This window comes from Mesocricetus auratus, unplaced genomic scaffold, assembly GCF_017639785.1.
Source record: "Mesocricetus auratus isolate SY011 unplaced genomic scaffold, BCM_Maur_2.0 Super-Scaffold_100676, whole genome shotgun sequence".
Lineage (NCBI taxonomy): Eukaryota > Metazoa > Chordata > Mammalia > Rodentia > Cricetidae > Mesocricetus > Mesocricetus auratus.
This window is the reverse complement of record NW_024429266.1, coordinates 60922590-60947292: the sequence shown is the minus strand read 5'-3', so window position 1 is coordinate 60947292 and position 24703 is coordinate 60922590. Positions and strand designations below refer to the sequence as shown.

At 37.7% G+C, this 24703-nt stretch overlaps 1 protein-coding gene across 9 annotated transcripts in view; it reads left to right on the top strand.

Annotated features, from left to right (window-relative positions):
- Window positions 1-24703, top strand: part of R3hdm1 (R3H domain containing 1) — a 114954-nt gene that overhangs the window by 64375 nt on the left and 25876 nt on the right. For 5 of the 9 annotated variants that reach the window (XM_005079876.4, XM_013120374.3, XM_013120373.3 and 2 more), the window contains 10 exons: window positions 351-459; window positions 551-646; window positions 3332-3369; window positions 3469-3519; window positions 3601-3827; window positions 6201-6455; window positions 8177-8328; window positions 11596-11697; window positions 14001-14315; window positions 17440-17563. In XM_005079876.4, coding sequence (XP_005079933.2) covers window positions 351-459; window positions 551-646; window positions 3332-3369; window positions 3469-3519; window positions 3601-3827; window positions 6201-6455; window positions 8177-8328; window positions 11596-11697; window positions 14001-14315; window positions 17440-17563 — 1469 coding nt within the window. The remainder of the gene's footprint in view (window positions 1-350; window positions 460-550; window positions 647-3331; window positions 3370-3468; window positions 3520-3600; window positions 3828-6200; window positions 6456-8176; window positions 8329-11595; window positions 11698-14000; window positions 14316-17439; window positions 17564-24703) is intronic. The other 4 variants (XM_013120376.3, XM_040739035.1, XM_013120375.3 and 1 more) reach the window with 3 other exon arrangements.

Below are 24703 nucleotides of genomic sequence, written 5' to 3'. Positions count from 1 at the left end.
TAGAACAACTCTGTAAGATAGATGTATTATATAATTCCCATTGAACACATGAAAAAAATTGGAAGAAAAAGATTAAGTATTTATGTATATCTTAAAGCTAGTACTGTGTTAAAAAGCTGGACTTGACCCCAGAGCCTATGCTGTATTTAAAAAAACCTCTGCATTATCCTGTAGAATAGTGTTTTCTCATGAATATCTTACTATGGTGAAGTGAGATAATAGTAGTGTGTCTTAAGCAGCACTGATAAAATAGCAATGTTACTTTTTTATTAACTTGCATATAATATTGTTTGACTTTTCTGTAAATACTGTACATTAAATTTTTTGTCCCTTTGTCTTGTTTTTTTCAGACCTGATCAGAAATTTAATGAACATATTAAGGATGATAGGGGTGAAGACTTTCAGAAACGATACATCCTTAAGAGAGATAACTCTAGCTTTGACAAAGATGATAGCCAGGTAATCTTGAGAAAAATGCTATATTCTTTTAGTTATACCAATTATACCAATAGTTCATTTTCCTAATAATTAATTGTTTTTGCCTCTTTAGATGAGAATACGTTTAAAAGATGACAGGAGAAGCAAATCTATAGAAGAAAGAGAAGAAGAATACCAGAGAGCTAGAGATCGAATATTTTCCCAAGATGTATGTACAGACTTACCCTTAGGACTTTATATGTAACTACATTCTAATCCCATCCCTTAAGCTATTGATCATGTTGTTTTTAATTTGATTATATACTCATCAGATCATGTTTTTGAAGTAAGCGTATTGTTCATCTTAATTTGATAGTACATTGGAACAATACTGTAAAGTTTTACCAAAATTGAACATAGGAATCAATAGAGGATGGGAATGAGTTGCTATTTTTATAACTTTTTGAAAGCTTATAACAAACGAGGATTTTACAACATCAATAACTATAAATCTTATGTTAGACGTGTATCTTGTAAGATAATGCTAGTTGATCTCTTAGATTAACTGTCATTATCTACTTTATAAGTGGTATATTAGCAACATCTACATGCACATTTTATGCATATTTTCCAAAACAGAATAGATTTGGTTTTATCAATATTGGTTGTGTACCTATTCTTTGCAATACTTAATACTTTTCAAGGATATAAGAATGAATGTAATACATGATTCCTCTGCCACAGATATAAATGTCCCCTCTGTTGAAAATAAAACAAAGCACTAAATAACTTTACAATTTAGGCCATCAATTAAGAATGTATAATATGTGATAAACTGAGAATTTATATTAAGTGCTATGCTGGACAGTCATGATTTATATATGAAACAACCCTTTGCTGTCAGTATTATTATATTTGTATCTTACAGATAAGGAAACTCAGGCAATAGATAACTATGTAAAGTAGCCAGAATAAATACACAGAGAAAATGACTGAGTAGGATTTTTAGTCCAGATCTACTGAACTCATCATCTATATTAAATAAATGATTTTTAGTACTCTATAAGCTAGATGGCATATTGCCATTGGCAAGTTGTCAGAGACACACAGATGGAAGTAAGAGAGTCATAGTAGACAGAGAAGCACTACAAAGCTGAACTGGGGAGGGGATGAAAGGGTAAGCTTCTGAGAGTTTATCAGTTTAAGTAGAAATTCAGTATTTGCAGAGGCTCACAGCAAAAGAACAACTTAAAATATGAAGAATTGGATGATTTAAAGTAGCCAGAACATAGCCTGGCAGACAGCATAAGTAAGGAAGCTTTAGACTTGGGAACTTGACCCTAAACCTTTATTAAGATACCTGAACTTGCCAGGTGGTGGTGGTGGTGCACGCCTTTAATCCCAGCATTTGGAGGCAGAGGCAGGTGGATCTCTCTGTGAATTCGAGGCCAGCCTGGTCTATAGAGTGAGTTCTAGGACAGCCTCCAAAGCTACAGAGAAACCCTGTGTTTCTATAAAAGGCCATGTACTTGAGGCTGCAGAGATGGCTCAGTGGTTAAGAGCACTGGCCATTCTTCCAGAGCACCTGGGTTCAATTCCCAACACCCGCATGGTGACTCACAACTGTCTGTGACTCCAGTTCCAGGGCGTCTGGCACCCTCACATAGACATGCACACAGGCAAAAAAACCAATAAACATAAAAATAAATCTTAAAAAAAAAACCAAAAGGCCATGTAATCAATATTTTAGGTATCTTGAGCCACACATTTGTATCTGCTCAAAACCGATTCTGAAATGGCAGCTACCATAATACATAGTCATAGTTGTATTCCATTAATCTTTATGTCGAAACAGGTGATTGGCCATATGTACCTGACCCCTGTGACAAGGAGTCATGAAAGATGGAAGAATTACATTTTAGAGAGCTTGCTTTGGCTTCTGCTCTATAAAGTGAATAAATAGGGCAAATATGGAAGACCTTTGCAATAATACAAACAGGAGTGACAGTTGCCTGACTTAGATTGATAGCATTGGAAGAATTTGACTATAAGCCCTTAAGGCCTATCTGCTTATTCTCTGCCTTATCCATATATTCTGTGTGTTACCACTACCGCAAGTAGAAATGATCACTGTTATAGTGAATTGATCAGCCTTTGTTTTCACATTTAGTGTGTGTGCGCATGTGCATGCGAGTGAGACAGGAGGTCAGAAAACAACTCCAGGGCCTGGTTCTTAACTTTTACTATGTGTCTTATAGAGCTTGGACTCAGGTCTTCTGGCTTGGCATCAGGTGCCTTTACCTTCTTTAGTTTTTATTTATTTGTTTATTTATTTTTTGGTCTTTTGAGGCAGGGTTTCTCTTTGTAACAGCCTTGATGGTCCTGGAACTCACCCTGTAGACCAGGCTGGCCTTGAAGTCACAGAGATTCACCTGCCTCTGCCTCCCAACTGCTGGGATTAAAAGTGTGTGCCACCATCACCTGACTTGGTACCTTTACCTTCTGAGACATCTTCCCAGGGCCTCTATCAGCTTTTGCTCACTAATAATCAAATATTTGTGGATAAAAGGAAATATGTAGACCTTGAATATATGATTAATGGTACTGAGGGCATCCATTTTAAGAAGAATATTTAAATTTCAAATTCATTTTGACAGTGGATGGCTTCTAAAATAGGTGTCTATTAAAAGTAGTCACAATGTCTTCAAGACATAAAAAAATTGCATTGTTATTCACTGAATCTTTTGTGGCGTGTGCTGTTATGTTTTTAGTTGTAAGCCTAGCCTTTAGCAGTTAAGCCGTCTCTCCAGCCCTTGGGGGGTATAAAGTTAACTATATATGATCTTTATTGTTACCATTGGTATACAGATGACTTTGTGTATTTGACAAACTTTATCCCTTTTCTTTTTTCCAGTCTCTCTGTTCCCAAGAAAACTATATTATTGATAAAAGGTAAGGAAATCTTTAACATCTGTCCTGGTTATTATCTATACTGGTTATTATCTAATTGATACTAATAACAATTTAAATGTCTTATTAAAATGCCAACAGAATCCAAGATGAGGACACTAGTGGTACCCAGCAGAGGCGCCAGATATTTAGGTATTGAATTGTTTTCCAGTCAGTGGTAAAATTTGAATCCCCCCCCCATTAGCTTTTCAATGTTTTATTTCTAAATTACAGAGTTAATAAAGATGCTTCAGGGAGATCAACAAACAGCCACCAGAGCAGCACTGAAAACGAGTTGAAATACTCAGAGCCACGACCCTGGAGCAGCACAGATTCAGACAGCTCCCTCCGGAATCTGAAACCTGCTGTAACCAAAGCCAGCAGCTTCAGTGGAATCTCGGTCCTGACAAGAGGTGATAGTTCTGGAAGCAGCAAAAGCATAGGCAGGCTTTCAAAAACAGGTATAAGTATATACCTAGAGCTGTACAGTCAAAATGTTACTTTGCCTAAAGTTTTAGCTTCTGATCACATGGCGCTAATTATCCCACAATGTAAAGTTACCTTCAGCTCAGTAGACGCCTACAAAGCACAGAAGGAGTGATGGCCACACTGACATTAGGAGTAATTTGGTCCTGGAGATAGAATTACAAACTGAAGGAAAGTACCTTGTCTGTTGCTATATAAACTTAATCTCATAGTTCAGTGATTCATTTCTTGCATGGAGGAGGTGACTGGAAATTCTTCTTTGTTTATTTATGGTTGGAAAGCATTGCTTCTCACCTAGGATTGTTTAACATTAGGTGTATCTCTTACTGGCAATTGTTGATTGAATTTTTTCATGAATTACCCTGTTAAAAATGGATAAAAATGTTAAGAAAATTTTGAGGAACTTAAAAAACAAAGGAAAATAATATACCTACAACTATTATAAATGGAAATTTAAATAGTCTGCTAATTCTTTTGGCTGCTTTGCACTACAGATACATTGGTCATAACATTTTCTCTTTATTTTCACTACAAAATTTCATGTGTCTTTTAGGACTTTTATAGATTTTGTTAATCTCAAAATAAACATGGAAATCAGAAATGGCTATTTCTCCCTAGCCTGTTTGGATTAGGTAAAACATACGAGAAGTATTGTACAACTACATTTGGAAGGTATATTAAGACAGCAAAATTTTTTTGATATAGTATATGCTTCAAATTGCTAATGTTTGTGGATTCCAATTCTCACCTTACTTAAATATAAATCTATTGCAAATGTCTTAGTGGATATGATAACATATTGCTAGAGACAGTAAATTTTATGAAAATTTGCATACTTACCTGCATATACTACAATTTCATCATAACTGAAGGAAAATAAATCTCTGTTGTGAGGAAGTCATTTAAAGAGTGCAAGATTCACCTACTTCTGCGTCCCAGGAGCTGGGATTAAAGATGTGCATCACCATACTGGGCCTAATTTAAAACCTTTTAAAAACTTGGGGCCAGGGGCCACTAAGGTTACTCAGCCAGTTAGTACACTTTTTTTTTTTTTTTGGTTTTTCGAGACAGGGTTTCTCTGTGGCTTTGGAGGCTGTCCTGGAACTCACTCTGTAGACCAGGCTGGCCTCGAACTCACAGAGATCCACCTGCCTCTGCCTCCCGAGTGCTGGGATTAAAGGCGTGCGCCACCACCGCCCGGCCAGTTAGTACACTTTCTATATAAACCTGATCCCATAGTAGAAGAACTGATTTTCAAGAGTTGTCCTCTGACCTCCATCTGCATGTGATATTTATACACACACATACACACAAGGGTAATAATAAGGAAAAATAAAATGTAAAGAACAGCTTTTGCTGTTTTATCTTGAGACGGTGGTATGTTTTTATCCTTTAAGAGGTAAAAGCGATGGTGTTCCCCCCAGTAGTGGTGCACACCTTTCATTCCAGCACTCAGGAAGTAGAGGCAGGTGGATCTCTGAGTTCCAGGACAACCATGGCTACCCAAAATAAATAAATAAAAATAAAATACCTGTCTCATTTTAAAAAAAAAAAGGAAAGAAAAAGTTGAAATGTCATTTTTATATGACTTGGAAGAAAATGTTTCTTCAGAAGGCAGTGTGTATGGTGTATCATAATTATTCATCACATGGATGAAAATCATCATCCCATAGTCAACTCCCTTAATAACAACCTAACCAAACTACAAGTTAAAGTTTGGTAAGAAATAAATTTTAAGCTGGTCCTAGCATACATACTTGAATGTTTTTCATACTATTTCTGCCACTAGGTAAAAGAGAAAGGTAGTTGAGTTTACATTATAGGAGGATGCTGATTATAAATCAAGATGAAATTCTGTAGTGAAACTTAGCAATTGCTTCTTTCAATAGATAATTTATTATTTCTATTGTTTCCCACACCATTCTTAATTCTTCTGTGTTCTTATAGATGAGGGTTTCTGATACGTGAGATTTTGGGGGGAAATTGTAATTTGTATAATCCTAAGTGTTAATCTGAAAGGTAAAATGTATATAATGTGCATCCTTTTGAGAGTGTTAGTAGTATGCTTCGTTGGCTGTCTGTACCTTGTGTTACTGTAAACTTGGTAAATTTCATGCTTTGGCTGTGACTTTTCTGACAGTTTCTGTGGTGCTGCATGCTATATTAAACATATTTAGGAGGGTAAACAAAAAAGAACCACTGGACAGAAAATCATAGTAGCCATTGCAGTTATGTTGTCAGTGCATGTTATATAATAATATGAATTGTATTATTAGGTTTTTAACCCTGTGTTTTTATATTTTATTTGTGTGTGTTTAATACCATGTTTTTCATTATTCTTGCTCTAGGCTCTGAGTCTTCAGGTAGCGTAGGGTCCTCTACAGGCTCTCTTTGTCACAGCCAGCAGCCTCTCCCAGGTTCAGCTCTTAGCCAGCCTTCTCATGGCACACCTGTCATCTACCCGGCAGCCAGCACTCACAGCTCTCTTTCCTTTGATGGCGGCCTCAGTGGGCAAGGTGCATCTCCTAGCACTAGCTTCCTTTTGCTTCCCTTGGAGGCAACTGGCATACCACCTGGCAGTATTCTCATCAACCCACAGACAGGTGGGTATCCAGAGAGATAGTTTGTAAGTGTCATTGTCCTGAACACTGTAATAAAAATGTGTAGGCTGTAAAATGCTGAAACTTTTACTCATATTGTAAGAATTTTCCCCATATGACATCTATGATGTATTATAAACTAGCCAATAGCCTGACTATAATTAAACAATACTTCATTCAATTGAAGTGATTCAACTACCTGTGAGAAAGCTTTATGTGATACAGCATTTTTATTCTGTAGCAAATAATATGCACTTTATGAAGCACCAAGTAGATAAAAGCCTATAATGTCCTTGAGAATATGATAATTGATTAATACATAATATCTAAAAGACATTGTTTAGCCAGGTGTTGGTGGCATATGCCTTTAATCCCAGCACTTGGAAGGCAGAGGCAGGCGGATCTCTGTGAGTTTGAGGCCAGCCTGGTCAGCAGAGCGAGTTTCAGGACAGCCTCCAAAACAATACAGGGAAACCCTATCTCGAAAACCAAAAAAAAAAAAGGACATTGTTTAAAAAAATTGGTGGTAGTTAATATTGACAATATATGTTCTTAGTCCTTGATATAAACTAATAATTATTATTTTTGAACATTTAATGTAGACCCTATCTAGTTTGATAGGGTATTGCTCTAGTGCTCCTACTGAGCTCATTATAATCAGAATGTTTTGTAAAGGGCAGGAGAAATGATTCAGTCTTTTTCGAAGTTCTGGCTTTTCTTTCTGAAGATCCAGGTTCAGTTCCCATCACCACATACTCATACTTTAAATTCTTAATTGATGACCTTTATAATGGCCCTTCTGGGTAGGGGAAACCCCATTTACAGTAGGGAAATGGAAACATAGTAGATACAGATAAGTTTTTTATATAATACGTTTTACTATGCATAATCTATAGCCATTAAACTGATTTCATACTTACAAGTTTGAAGCTGTCAATTATTTAAACATTTTTAAGCCTTTTTTTTAGTTAAATATTTTTAGTGTGGGCTATAACTAGATTGTTTCTCATCCCCTTGAAAATTTTTGAATGGTATTCTGATATCTTGGAGTCAGGTACTTTTGTGTTTGAACTGAAGTGTACAGTGGCACTAATGACCATGGTAAGGCTAGCCAGAAGTAAGAGTGCTAGGTCTTTTGATTGTTGTTGACCATTTTCTTTTGTTTTAGTAGCTGAACGACAGTCCTGTGATTGACTACCTGGAGCAGAATGAGATTCAGAAATCAAAACTTTCAGAAAAAGATTTTTTAAAGATTGCTTTTATGTTTTGTGTTTATGTTATGTGTTTTGCTTGCTGTATATTTATGCACCAGATGAGTTCAATGCCTGCAGGAACCAGAAGAGGGCATCAGATCCCCTAGAACTAGTGTTACACAGATGGTTGTGAGTTGCCATGTGGCTGATGGGAACCAAACTTGGGTCCTTAGGAAGAGCAACCAATGCTCTTAACTCCTAAGCCATCTCTCCAGTCCCTCAGAACACATTGATTATCCAGTGAGCTCACCAGAATCTGAAACAATACTCTGTCCCCCAAAACCAGTAACATTTGGATATTTATACTAAGGAAAGAATTAAAGGATGTTAATAGCTTCATTTTGAATCAAGCTAAGAATGACTTTTGCCTCAAGGAACTGGGAGTTGTGGATGTGTTTTATAAATCGGTAGTGATAGTTTTGTTTTCAGTCCCTGTGGCATATTGACTTGTTCCTCTTTTCATCTCTTTAGGTCAGCCCTTCATAAACCCAGATGGAACTCCAGTTGTGTACAATCCTCCTATGACTCAACAGCCAGTTCGAACCCAAGTGCCTGGTCCTCCACAGCCACCTCTGCCACCCCCACCACCTCAGCAGCCAGCAGCCAGTCACATTTTCTCACAGGTGCACAAATCCATGATTATGTAATGCTAAGTTCACCTGCCTTTGCATATGTTAGGGCTAATGACTGAGATAGCCAAATTAAGTGTTTCTTACAGCTTTAATATTCTGCCCCCAATGACGTCCCATTCAGTCACAGGAAGAAAGTGCTAAAAATCAAATACTTTGAGCTAATAAATACTGAAACTATATTAGGAAAGGGGGAGTAGTTTTATCCCATTGTCTTAAGTGGTAAGTATTTTATCTCTTATTTTACAGCAAGAAGTAGAAAAGACCTAGTGAGCAAAGTGAGTTATTAAGATTAATATATCCAACAGAAGAAGCTGCACTGGGTTGCTCAAGCCATGAAGCATACTCTATTCTCTTGTGAGGGTGGAGTGTGGTGGGTTGGTATTCTGAGAGTAGATTTTTCAAATTTTTATTAAATTTATTTAATACTTGTGCACACATATACACATGCACACATTTGCCATAGCATGCATTTACTGATCAGAGGGCAGCTTACAAGAGTTGATTCTTCCCTTCCACCAAGTGTGTCTTAGAGATAGAACTCGGGTTGTCAGGCTTGTGACCAAATGCTTTCACCTTTGGATCTATCTCTTGGGCCCCTGAGATTTGAATTAACTAAAAGCAGTTTGTTTCCGCACTCTCTCTCCCCACTCCTCTCCTCTCCCGAGACTAGGTCTCACTATATGACAGTTGGCCTAGGACTCGCTATATAGACCAGGCTAGTCTAGAGCTCCACCTGCCTATGCCTCGAAAGTGCTGTCATTGAAGGTGTGTACCACCATATCTGTCTTTAAAAGCTTTCTAACTCATACCTTGAATTTTTATAAATAATTTAGAGTTTATGCAGATATGTTTACACTTTCTCGTTCCCTAATAATTTGTTATCTATCTTTAGAGAACTTGATTTTATCAGTGTAATAATCTGTTTTCATGTCAACTTTTAAAGGTTGTGTAACATATCAAAGATAGTTTATATATGTACTCATACACCTTTTTCTGTAGAAGATCATATAATCATTCCACTGGTGAATGAATCTCTTATAATTTCTCATAAGAGATATGTGGTGATAAGCTTGAACTAAAGAAACTTCATCCCATTTTCTCACAAGGTGTGTCACTTATATATTGGTAAGATACTGTATAATGGTATAGCGTGTGGTGAATAACATGTAAATAGTGTGACAGTGGTGAAAACAACTGGTCTCTGCAGGTAAGACTCTTGGTGGCTGTGTCAGTGTTTTCTTTGATCTCTAAAGTAGGACTTAAACAGTTCTAGAGGCACTTGTAAGATCATACAAACCATCCATTTATCTAGCGCAGATTGCATAAAGCTCTGCCAAAGATTTCCACATGACCTTTTTAACCCCATTTGGTTGGATACACTTAGGATTGAGTGAAACTCCTTCCTTGTCCTGCTGTGCCATGGCTTCATTCAACTTGCTTCCAAAGAATTTCTTTCTTTTGCTGTTATATTTGCATTTGTTGTCTTTACACTGCTATGTATTTCACCAGGAGCTTTATAGGACTGACTTCCACTTTTATTTAATTTGATGGAAATAAGGTTAGTACAGCTTTAAAAAATTTCAACGATTTCTTTGTGGTTATAGATTATTATCTCAGATTACTGTCTCCTAGGAATGATTTTGCCTATTAATCCTCAGATTTGTGGTTAAGATCACGTGTAGAAATAACTTTGTCCTATGCAGTTATGAGGACATCCTAGATGAAGTTATAGAGAGTGGTTTGGAAACAGATGCATTAAAGAGCTAAATTTCAGGTCTTGAGGTAAATATCCCACTTTCTGGTTGATTTAGCTTATAATTTTTTTAAGTGTTGCAGTTAGATTATCACAGAAACAAAAACTCATTGACTGGATACCCAGTTACTATGATTTGTGCAATATCAAACACAGTAAATCTGAATGCCAAATACAGCTCCTTCTATATCCTGTACACACAACATAAAATCAGCTGCTACATGAATGTTGTTTTGTAGCCATAGTTCAAGTATGGAAAAGATAAGACTTTTTTTTTGTCAGTGTGGCATCAGGGTTTTTCTTCGACACGCCACTCTTCTTTTTGTTTTGTTTTGTTTTGTAATTTTTTTATTCATTTTACTTACCAACCACAGTTCCCCCTCTCTTCCTTCCACTCCCTGCCCCGCCTCCCTCCCAACCCACCTACTCAGAAAGGGTACTGCCTCCCATGTGGAGTCAACAAAGCCTTCAGCTGCTCTTCTAACTTTCTCTGCCATTTAACACTCTGGAAGACATTCATTTATACCATTGGTTCTCAGCTCAGAGTCCTTCCATTCCCCAGCAGATGTAAGGTTCTGTTCATCTGACACTTGAATTGGTCAGATTGACTGACTGAAGAAAGATTGTCTTACTGTTTATGTGACTCAGTGCATCATGTAGCCAGTAGTGTGGTTTCCAGCAACTGCACCTCATTAGCTTGCTTCAGCTTCCTCAGCTGACTCACAGCGGAAGGTTGTCAGGTCCATCAGCAGCTCTACAGATCATTTTACTTTTTTCATGCTTTTCTTTTCCACTTTTTTTTTCTTTTTTGCCTCTAAGCTGATCTAAACCTTTTATACTTTTAGATTATTCTCTTGATTTTGTGGTTTTTAAAAAAGTATGTGATCATTATAAATCTTGTTGTTGCACACATTTTTTCCCATGGTCGTAGGCCACCCACCATGTACGCTTTGGGGACTGAACTGGATCCTCTTCAAGAGCACATTCTTAACCACTGAGACAGCTCTCTAATCCCTGAGGTGTTATTCTTAACAGTTTTCTCACAAAATGGTTAAATTTTAGTAACATTGTCTCTGAGAATTTAAACATTTTATCAAATAGAATTGGTACAGACAGATACCATATAAACTTATACGGTTTTTATTTATAATTTAATGGTGTAGAACAACATAACCATAGGGCAGCCCCTTCATAAAAATCAGGAAATAAGAGTAAGAAGTTTTGTTTTTATTGACATAACTCTAATAATTGTGTTTCTATTAATCTGCAAAAAGTTACATTTGTGACATAAAAGTTATTATTCTCATTATGACATTAACTTGAGCCTAGGTATGTTCTTGCTGTGTGGAGTTCTTCATTTGATACTGTTTTTCTTGTTGATTCTCTTGTAATTTTACTGACTTTATAAATGTTAAAGCTGTTGCCCCAAAGTATACATGTCGGTGCTGTGCAGCTCTTGTACCATTTTCTTCCGACATTAACTATTTACTCCCTGTTCTTCCTAGCCTGTTGGTCCTCTGCAGTCCTCTTCTCAGCCTGTTCCGTGCTCTCCAGCCCCTTACCCGTCCCCGCTCCTGCCAGTCTCACCCACCCAGCAGTACTCTGTGGTACTGTATCTCTTTTCACATCCTTGTTACTATTCGCAGTGCTTAATGAATGCTTCAGACTGCTCAGTGTGATGTGCTCTTTTCGTTTTTATTACAGGCATAGGTAACAAAGGTGTTTTCTAATTCATATTAATAATTTATTCCTTTTGATAAGACCGTGATTATATCAGCTTATCATAGTGACTGTTTAAAACAGCATTCCTGAGTTTTCCAAAGGGTTATTTCAGGATGAATGCTGTAAACTTAATATTCTTAGATATTTTAGTTATTTTTCTCATTTAAATCATTTTTGAATGTGTTTAGTCTTGGGATGGCAGTGTCATGAGGTTTCTGTTGCTCTGACTAAAACATCATGACTAAGAGCAACTTAGGGAGGAAAGGGCTTATTTCCTATTACAACTCTCAGGGGTCACCCTATCTCCATGAGAAGTCAAGGCAGGAACTGAAGCTGAGGCCATGCAGGGGTGCTGCTCTTTGCCTTGCTCCTCACAGATTGCTCAGCCTGGCTTCTTACTCAACCCACAATGAATTGGGCCTTCCAACATCAATCACTATTTAATAAAATATACCACAGACTTGCCTGCAGGTCAGTCTTATCAAGACATTTTATAATTGAGAGTCCCCTCTTACCACATGACTCTAGTTTGTGTTGAGTTGTTTACATAAAGCTAAATCTGGACAGGCAGCTTTCCTCTTGAGTTCGTATTTTGTATTCTTTGCCTACTGCTGGTTAGATGTAGTACATCAGAACCAGTTACTTTAGATGAATTGTAGCCTGTACTATAGAGGACTTCCTCTGATTGTATCATCAAGGACCACTTGACAATTTCTGACTGTAAAATAATACCTTAATCCAAAATATGTCCTGAATTACAACTGTCACTGTCTGTATATATATCTCAGGCCCATATCACAAGGAGTTAACTGTGTGACTCTGAAACATTGTATCTTTTTGCATAGCTTCTACATAAGAAGTTTTCTTCCTTTGAAGTGTGCTTCTGGGCATTTTGCTTGCTTTTACTGGGGATATTCTATGTTGGTACCATTGACTATCCCATGTTGACACTATGCTTCAAATCAGATTATAAACTGTAGCTGAAAAACCGTTCTCAGTGCTTTTTGGAAAATGCCCTGATGAGGATGCTTTCCTTTTGAACTAAGCCACCTTATTTACCACATTCATCTCTGAATGATTTTCTGAAATAACTTTCAGCTTGCAGGAAAGCGAAATACTACTTTCTGTGAGTGACCCTTGACAGTGGTGTGTACATACACTATGTCTTGTAAGAATATATAACCACATTACTTTGTAATTTAGAACTATTAGCCATTTTCATGTTTAGAAACCATTTTCAAATATGCTGTTAGTCTGTTGCTTCCTGAGAGCATGCATTCTATTTTACCTCTGTACTATCATTTGAGTGACCAATAAGAGCTAATTCTTATTCTGTCAAGTTAGGAACTATATGTCATGTGGCTCATAAATTATAAGCCCCTGCCTTATCTGGATACCACTAGTTGTTCACCAGTGATCCAGAAACAGGACATTCTAATTTACAGTATTTTACTGTTGGACTTAAGTGACAAACTGAGAAGCACTGAAAACAGAAGTTATTAAAGTAATGACTAGTTAGATTTTGATGGTTGACGATACAGAAAGGCATCAAACCTGCACCCTGCCTTCTAGGAAAAGAAGGGTATTTAAAAGTAACTCCTTTCAGACAATATTGATTGTCCAATTTTACTTCTAAACCCAAGACAGCATTTAAAATTCATTAAATACATATAGTTGCATTGCTTAGCTGAAAAATGCACCCTAATCTTTTCCTAATATTATGATTTCCATTAGGTATATTTTCTAAATAATATGTTATGATTGCATCATAACATACCTTCCCTCCTGTATTGCAGTTATCACTTTCTTGAACCTGTTTTCTTATATCTTGTTTCACATACAAATGATGTCCATAGATACACAGCTATAGCTTGCTTATAAATGTATATAGAGCCTGGTGGAGATAGCTTAGTTTGGTGGAGTGCTTGCCTCACATGAACAGAGTCTTGGGTTCTATCATAAGCACAGCACAAATTAGACATTATGGTTTACAACTCTAATCGCAGCACTCAAGAAGAGACAAGAGGACCAGAAATTCAAATCATCTTCAGCTGCATGAGTTTGAGGCTAGTCTAGGTTACATGAGATACTCAAATAAAATAATGTATGTGTATATATAAAGCTCTATTCATTGGTAAGTTTGGCTCATGAATAAAAGGCTCACTAACTGTCAACTTCTTTTCAACAGGATAACCTTGGTTCTCAGTTCAGCCACATGAGTCTTGCCCGGCAGCCATCAGCTGATGGTTCCGACCCTCATGCCACTATGTTCCAGTCCACTGTCGTTCTTCAGTCTCCACAGCAGTCTGGTTACATTGTGACGACAGCACCTCCACATCCTCCTCCTCCTCCTCCTCCTCCTCCTCCTCCGCCACCACCTCCCCCTCCTCCTTCCCTACCACCTGGGCAGTCAGTCCCCACTGCCGGTTTCTCTGCCTCTGGGCATCCTGTCAGCCAGCCTGTGCTCCAGCAGCAGGGGTATCTTCCTCAGCCCTCACCACAGGTGCGTTGTTTTCATGTTCTCTCTCACAGGAGCCTCTAACTTGGGAACAATTTGTGAGATAATATAAGCAAAGCCCAGAGTTATGTCTGTAGATTATCAAGCATCTGGGCTGCAGCCACATGACAAGTAGCTACGATTTAGTTAGGTGGCTTAAAGTATGTGTCCTTTGAATTTCCCTCTGGCTCTAAGAAGTGTTTTGTTTTCCTTAAGTATTTTAGGAAAACATAAGTGTATGTGTTTATTAGGGTTATTGTTGTGATAAAACATCATGACCAAAAGCAATTTGTGGAGCAAAGGGTTTATTTTATTTGGCTTACACTTCCACATCATAATCCATCATTGAAAGAAGTCAGAGCAGGAATTCAAAACAAGGCAAGAATCTGGAGGCACAAGCTGATGCAGAGGTCACCAGGACTTCTTGCCCAGGGCACCACCTACAATGTCCTGGGCCCTTTCCTATCAGTCACTAATTAAGAGAACGCTCTACAGCTGGATGTCATAGATGCATTTTCTCAGTTGAGGTTCCCTCTTTTCAGATGTCTCCAGCTTGTGTCAACTTTACATAAAACTTGCTAGCACAGTGTAAAAGAACCGCAAAGTATGTATGACAGCATTCCAAGAACAGACCAGGTTGAATAGATGTAGCATCATAGTGGCAACTTTTATGTTCAGAAAAAAAAATCTTGTCACTTACTTTTATCTTAATTTTTCTCAGTATTTTTTGTAGTTCTTTTGGAGGGAGGGGTGTGGGTTGCAGACAGAGTGTCTCTGGTTCTCCTGGAACTTGCTCTGGAGACCAGGCTGGCCTTGAACTCAAGAGATCTGCCTGCTGGAAGTAAAAGTGCTTACCACTCACTGTGCTTGGCTGTTTTACCCTTTTCATTAGATAGATATTACACATTTTATTAAGTATACTTGAAGTATTTAAAGTTTTTACTTGCATCTATAAATGGGATTGTTTTTAAATTTCACTTTTTTATTTATGCACAATAAAGAGAATTTGAGCATATTGATCTTATATACTCTGGATTCCCTCTTTCCCCTGTTCTTCTGCTGTTTCCTCTGAATTGAAACATTCCATCTTGGTGGGAGGAAGGAAGCAAGCTTATACACTCAGGAAACTTATCAAGAAGCTTCTAAAAACTGAGAAGACTTACAAGGGCCTCCCTGATGTTACAGTAGCACATGCTAAGGGAGGAGCCTCTCCAAGGAGATTTTAACTGCCTGGTTGTTCAGGGAGTTGAAGTGATAGGGTTTTCATGAGTTGTCACTCATACTGCTGTGGGATTTTCAGTGGTGCAAATCACTTGTAGTCATCCAATAAACTCCTTAGGTTCACTAAGCTAGATGTGGGTGGACTCATTACTTTGGTCTGTTGGTGCCTTCCAGAGGGAAAACTCAGACAACACCTTCCCATGCATGCTCATTTGCATAGTATAATTTAAGTTCTTTATTGGTTTTTGTTGTTGTTTTGCCGAGTTGGTTTTTGTTTTTTTTGTTGTTGTTGTTTCTATAGGTTAATTTGTTTTGGATTTGCCTTTCCTTAAATAACCATTTTTAATCCAACCAATGATTTTACACCTAGTAGGGAAATACCCTACCATTAAGCTATGCCAGCCTTCCTATAGTCTTTTTATTGAGTTATTTTAGTGAGGCTTTTGGCTTTATAGACTGCTTAGAATTGTGTATGTGACAGATTATTTCTCCATACAAGATTGTTTCCAATGCCTTTTATTTTGTCCCACACTGCAACTAAGCTAGGTCAGATTAATTTAAAAGAAATTTGCACTGGGTGTGATTACACCCTCTCCTCTCACACTGTCTCCAGTCATTTTCTTTAATATAAGATGGAGGGGTAAAATGTTTCAATTGGTGGTGGGTACCTCACAGACACTTATTCTCTGCATTTTAAACAGTAGTGAACCTCTGTAACAGTCTCTGGTGCAAAAAGAATTTTCTTTGATGAGAGCTTAAGAGCTACATTTATCTGTGGATATAGGGTAAATAGAGTACAATTTAGGAAAATGGCAGTCATGGGCTCTTTCTAGGATCTATAATCTCTGCAGACACAGGTAGTTGGACTGGTTTACTGTACCAAGTATAAATGCCCTCCTAATGAGTGAGCATTAAGTCTAGTTAGATAGCTCCAAGATAAGAGTGCTGGTATTGCATCATAGGGGATGTTTTTTCAGGCTTCATTGTTGTGATTGTAGAGTTTACAGGTGGGTAGGGCTATTGATTGCTTTTCTCCATTGGCAGTTTACCTAGCACCCTTTGATAGTAAGAGTGCTTGTTCTAACAGTTCCAACACAGTTCCTCCAAGTCCTATGTCAAAAGTGTATGGTGTCCTTAACAGTAAGGTCATATCTTCAAGGTCTGGTAGGCAACCTAGAACAAAGCAGTTTTCAGTAGTTTTTCAGTAAAGCAAACTTTGTTTTATGTAAAAGAAATGTGAAGCAAATACAGCAATAAAAATAACATCTGAATGTGATGGATAGGCACAGAGGTAAACGTCCTTTGTTCTCTTTTGTTTGGTTTTGTGGGGTTGTTCTGTTTGGTTTTCTTTTTTTTCCCCCCTTTGGTTGGTTGGTGGGTTTGGTTTTGGGGGGAGGTGGTTCAAGACAGGGTTTCTCTGTGGCTTTGGAGGCTGTCCTGGAACTCACTCTTGTAGACCAGGCTGGTCTTGAACTAACAGAGATCCTCCTGCCTCTGCCTCCCGAGTGCTGGTATTAAAGGCTTGAGCCACCACTGCTCGACTGGTTTTTTTTGTTTTTTTGTTTTTTTTTTTTTTTTGAGACAGGGTCTCTCTACTAGCCCTTGCTGTTCTGGATCTCACTCTGTAGACCAGGCTTGCCTCAAACTCACAAAGACCTACCTGCCTCTGCCTCCTATGTGCTAGAATTAAAAGTGTTTGCTACCACTGCCCAGAGAAGGATACCCTTGAAATATATCTTAGATCTGGGCTTTATAGTTTGAAATTTAGTTAAATATAGTTTACATGTAAAAATTCAATTGGTTTGAAAAGGTTTGGTACTGTATTTACTGCTCATTGCATTCCTATGTGCCTCATGGAAAAATTACTTTTCCAAATAAAACTGTTTGTCCTCACTGTTTATGATTATAGATGCCAGCCTGTTACTGTGCTCCAGGCCCCTATCACTCCAGCCAGCCTCAGTACCGACCTGTCCCTTCTGTCCATTATAGTTCACATCTAAACCAACCACTGCCACAGCCTGCACAGCAGACAGGTGAGTCAAGTTCTGATGCCAGGATTTTCAGCTCTTCATTTGTGAACGTTACTGTTTCCAAATTTACTTCAGTTTTTACATTAAGAGATTATTATGCCTAGTCTTTGAAGATCTCAGGTACATGTGTGTGAGTGTGTAAGCCAGTCACATTTAAAGGAGTGGGAAAATCTTAACACTTCTCCAGAAATCTACACAGATTTGTATGATAAAGGGATGAGAGCATAATAGGAAGGTTCTGCAAGGCCAGGAGTCTAGTGAGTAGCTGTTGAATCCTCACTGCCATGGTAGTAGAAGCCCTCTTTGTATTCTATTAATTCCCCAAATAGAAATGTCAGAGAGACATTATGCAAGATGGCCTCCATACACTAACCAGAATCAAAGAACAAAGCCTGCTAAATTTGATTCATTTGAAATTTAGTTAGCTAAAGGATGACACTTTATGTCAAAGATGCCTGTCTGATGAACTGTATTCTTATTTCTGTCTTATTTTCAGTTTGATAATTACTTAGTGAAAAAGAAGTAGAATCTAATAGTAGACATTAAAAAATATTAAACCTCAATCTTCTTTCCTTTTTGCCATTTTCTTCATAAATTTATTAAATTGAACCCCAATCTCACTTTTAAATGCTGTCTTAAAAGGGCTGAGTAATAACTTAGCAGATAGATTGCTTTGCAAACTTGAGCAACTGAGTTTGGTCCCCATTACCCACAAATGGGCACAATGTAATATATGTAATATAGCACTGGCAAGGTAGAGACTGGTGGATTCCTGGTACTTGATTCCCACCCAGCCTGGCCTAACTGGTGTATTCAGAGCTAGTGAGAGACAAGGTGGACAGCTCTTGAGGAACCATACCCAAAGACAAACTCTGGTTTGTACACACATGTGCATTCAATTCCACAGACATACAGAAAGAAAGCTGTCCTACTGATTCTAATGAACTCACTTCTGTTTCCATCCTGGTCGTATCTTGCTATAAATGTTTAATTAGGTGTTTAGCTAAAACCTTGTGTTATATCATTTGGAGAATTGAAATTAGAATCTATTACCGACTTTTATAGAGCATTTTGAGCTACTTGTCAGTGTTGGAGGTACAGATTCTGTGCAGAGCCGTTTCAACTCTACCTGCACAGAGGAGTCTGCTGCTTCAGTACTGTCTGCTAACTCTTGAGAGCTACTTCTGGATTGGCCCTTCCAGTAAAAGTACTCTTCTTCTTGTATTAGTACAGAGTACAGTCACCAACTACCATTATCAGATAAGAGTCATAATTATCACAACTCTACAGCCATACTTTCCTGTTCTTAACCTGTTAAACCTGGAAGTTTTGTGTTCTTAATATGCAGGCTTTTCTCTCTTTTGTATGGACTAGCCCCTATATTCTGTGCGCAACAGATTTTTTTTTCTAAAGGGTTTTGAACATCATCTGACTGTTTTAACTGAGCTATAATTTGTTCTGTTTCAAATGTGACTCCTTTTAATGACAGATTTTCCTGTAACCTAATAATACAACCTATGTCAAAAATATAAACATTATGTAGTTTAAATACAAGAGACATCAAAAGTTGTTCCCTGCTGTCCAGGTGGCTCAGCAGGTAAAGGTGCTTACTGCACAGCCTGACAGTCTAAATTGGATGCCCATAACTTAGACAAAGGTAAAGGGGTAAAGTACCAACTCCACAAAGTTGTCTCTAACTTCCAGACTTATGTCATGACATATAACCTCTCCCTCTTTTTATACATATGCACACATCTTACAATGAGAAATTACAGCTTTTTAGTCCTAGTACTCAGAAGACAGAGGTAGGTGGATCTCTTGAGTTTGAGGCCAGCCTAGTCTATAGAACAAGTTCTAGGACAGCCTGGGTTATTACACAGAGAAACCCTGTCTCAAAAAATTGTTTATCCTTAGGAACATTGATCATAATATTGCTCATTTCAGGTCACATACACGATTGTTTTCTAATAAAAATGATATTCTAGCTGGGACCAGCCTAAGGTTAGAAGGATCATACTTGGGCTGCATAGCAGCACCCTGTATCAAAAGTTAAAACAAAAATATAAGCATTTTTCTGTGCTTTCTGAGCCTGAAAATAATTGACTTCTTATATTATTTATATCTTGATTTTTTTTTTTTTAGCCTTCCAAAATTGTAACATCTGATTTGCTTTTAATTATGTTTTTTTCTCCTGTGGTTCTGGAAATGGAAGTCAGGGCTTTGTCTATGCTAGGCCGGCTTTTCCTGCCTAGTGACATCCTTACCTATGATGCCTCGATAATTTTATAGAAAGTACATTGAGTTTTGGAGAGTTGGCTTAGAGATCAAGAGCACTTGCTCCTCTTACAGAGTACCCAGGTTTAATTCCCAACACCCACATGAAGGCTTAAAATCATCTATAACTCCAGTTCCAGGGAATCCAATGCTGTCTTCTGACCTCTGTAAGCACCAAGCATTTAGACACATAAAATAATCTAAAAATTGTTTTATAGAAAAAAGTAGACTGACCCTCATGCCATTCATTGAAATACCTTTTATGGGATTTTCTGTGTTAATAAACCCTGTTAATAAGGCAGCAAAGATCCTCCACTGGGTGTTTATGCAAGTTTTTATTTTTGTTCTATTTTTATGGTAAAATTTATTTCTTCCCATGATCAAATTATCTACAAAATAAGACCTTAAGTCACATGTTGGGACTGAAATGCTAGTTCAATTATATCTCTGCCCACAGATAGTCCCACTTAATGAAAAATAATTAAAAATGCAAAATAGGCATAATATGGTAGGAAGGTGTTGATCATTTGTGATACTTTAATTGTGCTCTTCCTGCTGTTAGTTAAGATGGAAGAGAACAACAGTAAACCAGACTGCATTTAGACAGCTAAGTTGCAGAAGTGGACAGCCTGTCCTTCAATAGTTTTTGACATCGTCTGCCACCTAGATATCAGCATAGTAAATCATTCTGATGAAAACCTGTTCTTTTCTTTATTTTATGCATTATTCTAGTAGTTTATAGCTTGATTTAATTATGTTTCATTCTGTTTAAAGAATAAGAGGAGCGGGCAGTGGTGGCGCACGCCTTTAATCCCAGCACTAGGGAGCCAGAGGCAGGCGGATCTCTGTGAGTTCGAAGCCGGGCTGGTATGACAGCATCCAAAACAATACAGAGAAACCCTGTCTCGTAAAACCAAAAAAAAAAAAAAAAAAAAAGAATAAGAGGGAATTCTCAAACATTTTTACCTGAAATGACACATGATTTTGTTATGCCTGTAAGTATAATAGAAAAGTTCCTTTTAAGGAAGTGCTCAGCAGCCAAAATTATCAATATGTTAGTAATTATATTAGCCTCTTTATAGAACTGGTGGGAATTTGAACTCTTTTTAACAAAGTCATATAGTTTTATTTATTTATTTAGTTGGTTGGTTAGCTGGCTGGCTGACTGTCTGGTTGGTTTTTCGAAACAGGGTTTCTGTATGTAGTGCTGACTTTCCTAGAAATTGTTCTGTAGATCATGCTGGCCTCGAACTCACAAAGCTCCACCTGCCTCCCGAGTGCTGCGATTAAAGGCATGTGCCACCACTGTCCAGCCAAAGTTTTAATCTTTTTGGTTTTTTGAGACAGGTTTTCTCTGTGTTGTTTGTTGGCTGTCCTGGAACTCACTCTGTAGTCCAGGCTGGCCTTGAACTCACAGAGATCTGCCTGCCTCTGCCTCCCAAGTGCTGGGATTAAAGGCGTGTGCCATCAATGCCCGTCTCAAAGTTATAATCTTAAAACAATAGTTTTCTAGTTTGTTAACTTTTTTTATACCCTGGCTTTATGTCTGAATCCTAATATAAGAACAAAGAAACCAAAATATTAGGCAATTTCTGTTTCTGTTTTTTACTGATTTCTGCCTCAATTTTCATATGCTAACATAGTTTCTGTCTTTACTTTTAATACATTTTCTTAATTTCCTTATTTTTTTACCATCATGATTAAAATGTAAACTTTTTCTACCACTTTTTTTTTTTTTTTTTTTTTTTGGTTCTTGTCAACCATGCTTCTGTATGCTGAAAGAACTCACAAGGCTATTTTCTTTGATTTCATGAAAGAATGGGACTGATCATTCAGCCAAATAATGAAAAATTGTAGCAAATTTTCTTTGATATGGCACTACTAGTACTTAAATGCTTTAACAAACATTTTCCCCTAAATTAACAAACTCTGCTGAGTCAACCTGGGCCGTGGTGGCACACATCTTTAATCCCACCCAGCACTTTTGGGAGGCAGAAGCAGGCAGATTTCTGAGTTGGAAGCCTGCTTAGTCTATAGAGGAAGTTCCAGGACAGCTAGGGCTGTTACACAGAGAAACCATCTTTTGCAAGGAGGGTGGGATTCTCAGACCACACAGAATATGGACAATGGAAATAATGGATTTTCTGTTATTTTCTTCTTTGTGGAATAAACATTGTGAAAATCTTTTTAGATAAAATGCTTTCATTTTCTAACCATATCTGTGGCAATGTATTGAAATCTCCTTGAGAATAAAATTCTATATACTATGGGACCCCAACTGGAGCAATATTAGCATTGGGTATAAGAAGAAGGTTTCCATACACAGGGTAGGGATGCCATATATTATTTCATTAGGGAGAAATCACTTAAATGAGAAACTTGAGAACCCAACGTTAGTGCTCCACTGCTCTCCAAGGCCGGACCAGAACCCCCAGAGAGCGCGAGTGCCCCTCTCCTCAGCCCTAATAGAACAACATACAACATCCCTGTCCTCTTATATCTGGTGTGGGATATTCATGGGGCTTGGGGAAGTAAGTTCACCTAGCCCCCAACACTTGAGCCTGGTGAGGTGAGCGCTCACTGCTGCAGCCACTGCTGGGGTGCCTAGGTCTCTCCCTACATAGGGGAGTGAAGTTTTATTCTGTTGCGAATCTGAAATTACTGACTGGTCATTCCAAATAAGATTAAGTCAGTACATCAGCAAACACTGGTGGAAGTCTTGAATGCAGACCGTTAATCAGAATCCTAATGGCTCATGGTGTTTTTTCTCTAAGTTTTTTCCAGACTTCATTTTTGTTTATTTTTCATTTATGGGTATTTTCCTTTCTTGTGTGTCCTTGCATTACATTTGTGCAGTGCCCAAGGAGGCAAGTAGAAGGTGTTGAGTCCCCTGGAGTTAAAGACAGTTGTGAGCCATCAGCGGACGCTGGGAATTGAACCTAGGCCCTCTGTAAGAGCGGTGAATGCTCTTACTAAGCCATCTCTCTATTCCCACAGTCATTTTTAATTATTGCTAGTTGTGCTATAAAGCCTGGGGCTTTCAGTTTGCTCACTTATGAAATTTAGATGGTGTTATTGTATTGTCCAGCCTCTGTGAACTTAAAAATTGGAAGAGTCTGTGTATCTCTTTCTAAACCAGTCATTTCTGGTTTAGAAAGGTGAACATCATCTGGGAGATGGTGGCACACATTTTTAATAGGGGTAAGGGGGCAGATCTCTTGTGAGTTCCAGGCCAGCTGGGGCTACACAGAGAAACCCTGTTTCGAAAAACTAAAAAGAAAGAAAAAGAACATTAGAACTGACTTAAAATAGCTTAGTGTCTTACTGTTGATAACTGCTGTCAAATAAGCAGCTATTTCAAAAGATCTGTAATTTGCCATTGCAATATTACAATTTATTATTTTAACCCTTTGCTTAAAAGGTACACCTTGGATACTATACAGTATAATGGACCCACAGGTAGTGACTTTAAAAAAGACTTCAGGTCCTGGCTGTATGATACATAGCTGCTTTCATTCTTAGGACTCTTTTGAAAAGTTTGCAGCTTCACCATATGTGTTTAATATTTTACTATAATTGGCCTTGTCCTGAGCTGTTGGATTCGGGGCCGTAGCACTGTCTGAGAGGTGTACATTTCTCACAGTGAACCGGTCTCTTTTTCAGCTGCTTCCTGGCTTCTTTTTACTCAGGTTTTAACTGCTTTTTTCTTTCCTTCCTTTCTTTTCTTTTTTTCTTTCTTAGTGCTGTATTAAGTTACTGATATTTGTTGGTTTTTTCCTTTATCTGTAATTGCCTTTTAATCTTACATCATACTTAGAAATAAGGATTTGAATTTAAATGGCAGCCTTGACTTCATATAATTTACTTTTTAAAAAACTATTGTTTTTTTTTTCTTTTCCAAAGCATATTTGGATGGCAGATTCAGTTTGATTTGCAGCTTATCTAATAAAGTTTAATGGCTTAAGTATTCCAAACTCACTGGTAGATGTCAAATTTGGCTCTTCCGCTCTTGTTATACAACTTTTTAGGGGCATAGTATTAATTAAAACATGGACCTGATGGACCAAAGACATCCACATGCATTTTAAATTGATCAGACCCTTACCAAGATAAATAATTCGATTTTCTTCAAGACTGTTACTATTGCATGCCTATGAAAGGTAAAATAATTCTCTGAAACTAAATCTGATCTTAGTTTTATAGCCAGCTGGTAAATTCAAATATCATTGAGTTTTATCTTCAATCTTAATTTTTCAAATAACTCAAAGCCATGTGATTATACATTAAGGTTTTTTTACCAGCATACTATACTAGCATAATGGTGAGCCAAACTGTATAAGGAACACTTTAGAGTGAACAGGATTTCCAGTGGGAAGAATATAGGCAGCATTGCAGGTCATAGATTGAAAAGTACCTGGGGATTGAGGGGAGCTGGGAATATAACTCGGTAGAGTACCTGCCTAACACGCAGGAAGCCATCTCTAGCACCACATGCACTGCATGTTGCTTGTGGTATCTTAATCCCAGTATTTAGGAGGTAGAGGCAAGAAGATCAAAGTCGTCCTTTTTTACATAAAGAGTTCAAAGCCAGCATGGGCTAATTAAAAAACTGTGTCTCAAATCATAGCAATGAAAATAAATAAGTGAAAGTAACTAGAATGTGTTAAGGTTTTTTTTTTTTTTTTTTTTGCTTTTGTTTTTTTGGTTTCGTTTTTTGTTTTTCTTTTCTTTTGGTTTTTGGAGACAGGGTTTCTCTGTGGCTTTGGAGGCTATCCTGGAACTAGCTCTTGTAGACCAAGGTGGTCTCGAACTCACAGAGATCCGCCTGCCTCTGCCTCCTGAGTGCTGGGATTAAAGGTGTGCTCCGCC